The 8698-nt window shown below is 48.2% G+C and overlaps 1 protein-coding gene across 1 annotated transcript; it reads left to right on the plus strand.

Annotated features, from left to right (window-relative positions):
• The first annotated feature begins 1915 nt into the window (after positions 1-1915).
• On the plus strand, positions 1916-8624 carry LOC308398280 (uncharacterized protein). Its single transcript, XM_080884824.1, has 3 exons — positions 1916-2379; positions 4036-7337; positions 7429-8624. The coding sequence occupies exons 1-3, from the start codon at positions 2304-2306 to the stop codon at positions 7639-7641; spliced, it is 3591 nt and encodes a 1196-aa protein (XP_080740950.1). The 5' UTR covers positions 1916-2303; the 3' UTR covers positions 7642-8624.
• Positions 8625-8698: the final 74 nt, after the last annotated feature.

Below are 8698 nucleotides of genomic sequence, written 5' to 3' on the forward strand. Positions count from 1 at the left end.
GTGCTTGGAAGGCAGCATCAGTCCCAGAGATGGCAGCAGGATATACAAACTGATTCAGAAGGCAGGAACCATCGTTGGCAACAGGTGGTCACTGAATAAACTGCTCTCCATAGTGGCAAACCCATCTCACCCACTCCACTCCACAGTAGTGAGCTAGCAAAACTCATTCTCTCTCAGACTTGCTCAATCCGCCTGCCGTAAAGAACACTTCAAAGAATTCCTACCTCATTCCTGCCATTCTCTGTAAAACTGTACAAAAAACTGTAGAAAAACTCTTCTTTCTGAGACAGGTGAGCACACCTGTCAGGCATAAGATTCCACACACATAATACATATTATGTATTATACCGTCTTGCAGGTGTCTCTATGTAATAAAGCAGTAATGGAAATAAATATAATATTTCAGTTACTGTACTTCACTGTCTAACGTTATGAAGCCACATAGCACATATATTGGCAAAAACGTATATGTTGTCTTTTTGAATTCATGTTTTTTTTTTTGTAGCTGCTTTTGCTGGCACAAGTATTTATGCTTCCAGGCTTCCTTACAAAAGGGACATAAATAAAACAACAACAACAATGATAATGAGAATGTGATCTGGATATCAGTGAGGGAACCATTAATGCCAGAGATGATATATTATGTGCCATCTGTTGCTATCCTGGATTTCAGGAAGGACCATGCTTGTTTCAGCATAATAATAATAATAATAATAATAATAATAATAATAATAATAATAATAATAATGGTTTTACATGTTATAGTGTCCTAACTTTTCTTTCTTTCTTTCTTTTTCTTTCTTTTCGAAATAGTGCCGTATTTCAAAGTGACGTGAAAAAGCTTGACTAAAGTCCATCATTGTGAGCTTAAACTGTTAAACTCTGAATGGCAGGCATTTCCTCAAAATCAAATACTGCCCATTTTCCCTACACAGCCTCTGAGCGGCCAGTCTATATGCTTTATGTGAGACACCTACTTAAATATGGCCCCCTTCCTCCTCCGCCACCACTTTTTTTCTCCCCCTCTCCTGCTTTTATCCATTTCTCCACGTGGTACAGGAGTAAAGGCAGGGGGTGAAAGAGGGGCATTGTGTTGTGCAGCAGCGGGTCCGGGGGTTCATAGTGAGAGAGGGGAGATGCTCACTCAACTGTGTCCAGCACGCCATTGTCAAAGATTCCCATCTATTCTCTGCCTTTTAAATAGAGCTCCAGTGTAAGATGCTTTTTTTGGGTGGTGGTGGTGCTGGGGGTGGGTATTATGCGCTCGGTGATAACACACACGAATTACATGCATGCATGTGGAATGGATGTGTGGCCCCACTTGCAAACATTAGCCGCTCGCTGCACTGTTGTTGATAATTGGCCCCGAGGAAATCAAAGGCTACATCTCGCCTTCTCAGCTCAATGCTGGGAAGGCAGATTTTTGACTCACGCTGACGGAAACCACCTGCCAGCTTGACTTCATTATTATGACTAGGATCAAAGTATAGGTGCAGAGCGCACAGGATGATCGAGGCATGGCACCTGATTGCTAAGTTACCTGTTGGATTAGTTTTACGCGTGTTACTGCATCTTAATCAGAGCCATCATCGTCTCTCTCTCTCTCTCTCTCTCGCACTCACTCTCTTGCTATAATGATTGAAACATTTATCTCGAACAAAAAGGCTACATCTTACGCCCGTTTTAATTTGTTTTTTAGACATCCAACGGGCTTTGACGCCATTGTTGGTTTTTTATTGAAAGTTTATGGCTGCAGCGTGAGAGTGTTAAGAAAAATAAAGCTGGGGGGGGCGAGATAGAGAGAAAAGGAGAACCGGGGAGGCTGTGTGTTGCACGCCATTCAAATGCAAATATCATAGAACAAGGAGTGGTTCTGTGTGCGTGTGTGTATATAGTGTGTATGTGTGACTGTGTGTGCGCTCCCTGTATGTGCATGCAGTGGGGCAGCAGTGGGAGAGGAGGGGCGCAAATTGGACAAGTTTTTTGGGGGGGTAGAAGAGACTTTAGAAAACAGCCACACACACGGCAAGCTTCATGTGACACGGTGCAGCCCGGCGGATTTCCAAACATCACTTTTTCTTTTTGGAACTTTGTTCCATGAAAGACCCGCTCTTTCAAAACTCCCCCTTTCTTCTTCTTCTTCTTCTTCTTCTTCTTCTTCTTCTTCTTTTTTCTTTTTTAAAGCCAAGGACTTGCAGCTTCTTAAATTTGGATGCTCTCGGAAGCTCGTCCAAGTGCGCAAGAAAAAAAAACTGCCATTGAACCGACGGATGCCCCCCTCTCCGTCTGACTCGCCGTGAATCATGTCACGCCGGAAACAGAAGAGACCCCAGCATCTCGTTAACGCGGATCCAGGGGGCCCGAGGCTGCAGTCGCACGGTGAGAAAACATGTTTACGAGTGTTCGTGCGCTTTTTATTTTTGGATTTTTGTGTTTCTTTCTTTCTTTTTGTTAAATCAAAGCGGCATAAGATTGTTATAAACAACATTGCTCACAGGCTACTGGCTGCTTGTGAAATTCACTATAAGAACTTAAATCTTTAAATTCATTTACCAACGCAAAAGTTAGCATTTAAGTCATGAGCGGGTTTTCTTTGATTTCTTTTCTCGAACTTTTGCAAGTTCATGTTTGCATTTGCATTCCGACAAATGCACCTGATTTAACTGACTGAAAAAAAGTCTCACCTCACAATTCTGCTTACTAGTTTAGTGCAATAGATCCCACTTATAAATGAGACCTGGGGCACTTTGGACGGGGCCAATAAACTTGCTCTTGTGGGTAGGATTAACTAACATACATCTGTGGCCATTTTCGTGTGCTGTTCATCCTCTTGGAGACCAACAGGCTGCTCAGCGCTGACTGCTGGAGGGCTTTGATTAGTATGGAGCACTCTCTTACTTCTTCACAATAAGGTGCAATAGGGTGGGGGCGGGGGGCAGTGGTTTTTTTGGGGGGTAAAGATTAATCTTCCACCCTTTCTGTTCTGATCTTCTTTTGCTCTTCATCCATGCTTTTCTTCCTTATGTGCCCCTCTCCCCCTCATTTTTCCACCTTTCTTAATACAGCCCCCCTCCCCTTTCTTTGCTCCTTCTTTCTCACCCTTTAGCCCTATTGACTGTATACTCCTAACACAGGCGGGGGGATTGAAAACATTTCAGAGAATATGGAGGTTTTTGTCACATTATTAGTGGGATATAGCTTCTGATGCATGCACCAGCTCCCCTGGGGCAAACTCTCACAATTAATAGTGGAAGTTTTAGTTTGAGGCTTATCTGCTTGCAGGTTTGCAGGGAAGGAGTTTCGCTTGAGGTACAGTCTTTCATTCCATCACTGTCTCTCCAGGAGGGAGTAGTTAGTTTGTCTCTCCATTGTTGTTACCCTCCCCCTCATTTCTTTTTCTTTTTTACTCTTTCTCACTCCGTGCTCAAGATTTCTGAAAGAATTTGACCCCTGAGTGCCAGAGGTCAGATTAGTTGACCAATCAGAGTGTGTGGACAGTGCCCAGAACCCTTAGCTTGGCCTGACCCCTGACCTCCACTGTGACGTAAGGCGGGGGAGGGTGAATAGGGAGATGAAAGACGTAACCGCTGTAGGGAGTGGGTTAAGAGGGGCTATGGGTTGTCTTGGTGATGCCCATTGTCCTCTAAAATGTGTTGCTATAGCAGCAAGGTGGTCTGTGAGCTTTTTTTTTTGTATGTGTGTGCACAAGATGTTTGAGGAGTTTTACTCTGGAGAGCACAGATTGAGACAAGATATCACAAAGACTCGTGGACGGTTGAGTTTCTTGTTTATTTGCATGTTCAAGGCCACTTTCCAGCAGGAATTTCTTTTGATGTTGTAACTGTATCTTTTGGTATGCACACAGAATTTTTTAAAACTAAATTCATAAACAATAATGGAGGCAAAGGAAAAAACAGAGTTCAGATAAATTCACAAAGCTGTATATTTGGGTTGATATCAGAGCTTTGTCAAATAAACATGCAGGTTTAAAAAAAAAAACCCCTCATCATTCTTCTTTTTCTTCTAAATCCTCAGATGACCATCTGGGCTTAAAGTCACCATCCACATCTCTCGGCTCAGAAGTGACCTCATCAGGATCCTCCTCCTCCTCATCCCCCACATCTCTTCAAGACTGCCAGCCGCCTCTGGCCCCTCGCCCATCCCCTGGAGGGCTCCACGCGCCCTCCTTACCCAGCGAGAGCTCACCTCCTCCCCACTGGCCCAGCCACATCGCCCCCTTCACAACATCTCTTCCCAACACCCACTCCTCCCTCTCCCCGGACTTCCCTCACCCGTCGCTGTCTTCCCAAACTCACTCACCTCCCCCCCTGGGTCAGACCTCTGGTTCCCACAGCCAAGGGAACTCTCACTCCACCATGACCTCCCCGCAGACTGGAAGTTCAGCCACCACCACTACCTCCACCTCCTCTTCCTCCTCCTCTTCTCAATGTGTTCCACCTCACCGTGAAAGCTCAAGTCCAGGTCAACAGCAGGCCACCAGCTCACCAGGGGAGCAGGGACAGAGCCAGGTCCCTCCCACACTGGCGGTGCTCTTAGAGGAGCTGAGGGTTTTACAACAGCGCCAAATCCACCAGATGCAGATAACAGAAGAGATCTGCAGGCACGTTCTGAGGCTTGGAGGAGCTGTCTTTGGCCAGGACAACAATGCACAAGCCAGCGGAACGGAAAGCAACCTGAAACCTAACGGAGCAGCATCTTCATCCCCAACGCATCCTTCCACTGCCACTCCAGTCACCACAGCCTCGTCACTTTTGACTGGCCTTCCATCAGCTCTCTTCCCCCAACCGGCTGTCTCCAAGTCAGGCGCTTCACACAACAACAGCAGCAGAGCTGCATCTTCCTCTACCTCGTCCTCATTATTATCTTCTTCTTCCTCATCTCTTTCATCCACTATTAGCTCCTCTGTTGCCTCCCTACACCCCTTGTCCCTGTCGCTGGGCCTGCCACCGCGCTACCTCCATGAAAAATCGTCTAACACCTCTTCATTCGCTCACAGTAATGGCGTCAGCTTCCCAACTCCTTCACTTCCTCCCACCAGCCATCCCCAGGACCTCCAGTCCAGCTCCTCTCTTACCTCTGCCTCCTCATCAGGACGCCCTCAGCACATCTGCCGCTTTTGTGGGAAGGTGCTGAGCAGCGACTCGTCCCTGCAGATCCACCTGAGGTCCCACACAGGGGAAAGGCCCTACCAGTGTCCAGTCTGCCTGAGCCGTTTTACAACCAGGGGGAACCTTAAAGCTCATTTCCTGCGACACAGAGAGCAGAACCCAGAGCTGTCGCTCTCCCTGCTGCCTCCAGCGCTGTCAGAGCAAACGCAGGGCGGATCGGCCACAGGGAGCATCCAGAGGAGGCGCAAACGGCGAGCTGATGATGATGAAACATTTAACGCGGTGAAAGGAAGCGTTCCCGGCATCACAGAGAGCATGGCTTTAGGATTCCTGTCCAGTGGCTCGGCTCGGGCCTCGCCTTCCTCCCTACCTCTGCCCCCCTCTGTGGACATGGCTCTGCTGTCCACAGCTCATTCGCTGCTACAGCTGAACAGAGCTTCAGCGGCAGCCGCTGCAAGCGCATCCAGCAGTGTGCTCCCGTCTTCCTCTTCGTCATCTTCGTCCTCTGTGGGCAGCCAGTTTAAAGGAGCAAAGCAGCAGCGCTTTGACGAAAACACTCCTCCTCACTCGAGCCTCCATTCAGCCTCGCCGTACTCCCAGCTGGCTCACCTGCCTAAGATTCTCTTCCCTGGAGGTACCTCCCCTCACCACCTCGCGCTTCTCCGACCACCGGGACACCCATCCACCTCCCACCTCACTTCGCCTCATCAGCTACCTTTCCCTTTCCCACCTTTCCCCAAACCATCTGCCTCCTCCCCCTCCTCATCCTCTCCCACTACCTCTACCTCTGATACATCCAAGTTGCAGCGGCTGGTACAGAAGCTTGAAAAGCAGCCTCACCCAGGTGTCTCCTCCTCTTCTTCTGCCTCTTCGCCCTCCACCTCCTCACACACCACTACTGAAGCCAACGGAGACACCCATGGCCACGACCTGACCACCACCTCCAGTGCCTACCGCAGGGAAATGTTGGCGGCTCTTGGACTGAGTCCTAGTGCTAATGCTGCAGGATCAGAGACAAGCCAGGGTTCGGGCGCTACTAGAACTACCCCATCTCTCCCCGCCGTCCAGGCTGCTAATCAGTGTGGTGTGTGTTTGCGTGTTCTTAGCTGCCCCAGAGCTCTTCGCTTGCACCAGGCCACACATTTGGGAGAGCGCCCGTTCCCTTGTAAGCTTTGTGGTCGTTCCTTCTCAACAAAGGGCAGCCTTAGGGCCCACCTGGCCACTCACCGTGCGAGGCCACCCAATAGCCGTGCCCTGAACTCCTGCCCGCTGTGCCCACGCAAGTTCACCAATGCCCTGGTTCTTCAGCACCACATCCGCTTGCACCTCGGAGGACAGATTCCGCCCGATGAAGATGTTCCCCCCGAAGATGCTGCAGAAATGGACAGTGGCGTCTTTGATGATGGTGACAATGACTCCATTAGCTCCCAATCTAAAACACAGCTCCTTCCTTTGGCCTTAACAACAGGCACCAAGTCTCAAATTGATGCTCTAAGCTCAGGGTCCACTTTTAAGCAATCTGCAGCTAATGACACCACATCTGTGAAGACAGAGGAATCAGAGCGCTCCACGTCCAGTGTTAGCCCACCTCTGACCCATAACCTCACTTCAGCAGGGCCAGAGGACAGCATCCCAGCTGACAGTAGCCTGGTGAATGGCTCCATGTCCTCTGAGGAGGAGACCCACACTGACCTGGGCAGCCCTTTCAAAGCACCCCCAGCTTTGGCAAATGGAGATTCAGAGGGTGACGACGTCCCCCTTTCTCTCTGCATTTCAAAGCCTGGTGCAGAAAATGATCTGCCACACAGAGGCGTTAATCATGATGAAGAGTCCTCGACAGATAAACCCACAATAACTCCTGATAGTAACCCCACTGCAAATCCCGTACCTTCACTCCCCCCTCCCGTCAGCCCCACAGCTATCCCAGAAGCAGATGAGGCCTGTGGCAGTGCACCACATGAGTCACAGGAACGAGATGCTGCCCACAGTAAAGGGAAAAGTGAAACACTCAGAGAGTCTTTGTCTGGGTTGGACACAGAGCTGGAGAAGGACACTCCAGAAAAGCCTTCTGCGGATGCTGAGCCCTCAGTCCCAGCAGCATCAGCACCAACACCAGCACCAACACCACACACACAGCCTCATCGCCCAGAGAAACCCTACAGCTGCTCCCACTGTGGAAAGGCTTACGCTAGCCGGAGCGGACTTAAGGTGAGAGAAGAGATAATAGATAGTGTGATGTAAAAGTTTTTAATTTGAGATTTTGTATCTGTAAATAAATATCATTGTGTCCTGTCAACAGGGTCATATGAAGACCCACCCCGGCGTGCTGACCAGTACCCCCTCCAAGGCTCAAACCAATGACAATGACTTTGCGGAGGATCGTAAAAACGCCGCACAGCAGGATGAAAAGCAGGGATTGCTTAAATCCCCCGAGAAAGGCGACAGCACAGATCCTCTGCCGAACAGCGTCGGCTGTGACGCGGCAGACGAGGCTATGGACACCACCGCGTAGAAAGTTAGTGCTGTTGAATGTCAGTTTTTAAGGGTCCTGACAAGGGAATGTATTTTTCTTTTACTTAATAGAACGAGATTTGTTTCCTAGCGTAATAATAATTCAAATTCATATTTACCTTTTTGTTAGGCAGATAGGTCTGCTGTAGTTTATACTGTAGTATGATTCCAGTGATTTTGTGAATGTAGTGTTTTAGCTATGTATTTTTCTATTTTGGAGACCACAGTGAGGCCTTATTTACACACTTCACAGCATTACCATGAGCTGAATTACTTGTTCTTTTTTTGTTATCGTGGTGCTTGTTCAGCACAGACTCTATGATAGCTGATTTTTGTGGTTTTTTTGTTTGTTTTTTTTTAAAAAGAAGAGTGTCCAGAATTTTACAAAATGAAGTCAATACCAAAACAGGCCAGATTAGGAATGGCCAGAGTTTGTAAATACAGCTGCGGTTACATTTTAAGACTTCTTACTGTTTCCTACTTTGTTCCTTTTTTTTTTTAATGTGATGCTGCTGAATGCATGTGCCGAGCTACACTGTGAGCTGCACTTTGCCTTGTGCTGCCGAAAAACCTGCTGAAATGATTGAATCCGTGATGCTGTTTGGTCGTAATGCTGCCGGTGACTGTGTGAGTCCCGTACTTAAAACTGTAAGCTACCCCGGCCCTCACAGGGCCCTGTTTGCGTTGTTGTATTGATGGTTGCTGTTATCTGCATTGTGAAACCCGCAACAAGTATGAGCCCCGTCCGTTATAACCGCCCTCCCGCCTCCTCCTTCATCCTCCCTTCTCTCTCAGAGCACTTGAGGGTGTCCTGCTCCTGCACCAACTGTCTGCACTCACTGCATTCCTGCTTTAGCTCAGTTTAGCTTTTTGTATGCTTTGCTCCCCCCTTTGTAAACCCTTTTTTCTTTTTTTTTGTAGCAAAGACAAAAATATGTTCCCATGAGATGTATAAAAGATAAATAAAACAAAAGGCAATGTGAAGAGGAGACCTGTTTGTTGCTCGTCTGGTGGGTTTCGTTTTGTGTGTGTGTGTGTGTGTGTGTGTGTGTTGGGGG

The sequence above is a fragment of the Rhamphochromis sp. 'chilingali' genome, assembly GCF_963969265.1.
Source record: "Rhamphochromis sp. 'chilingali' genome assembly, chromosome: 1".
Taxonomy (NCBI): domain Eukaryota; kingdom Metazoa; phylum Chordata; class Actinopteri; order Cichliformes; family Cichlidae; genus Rhamphochromis; species Rhamphochromis sp. 'chilingali'.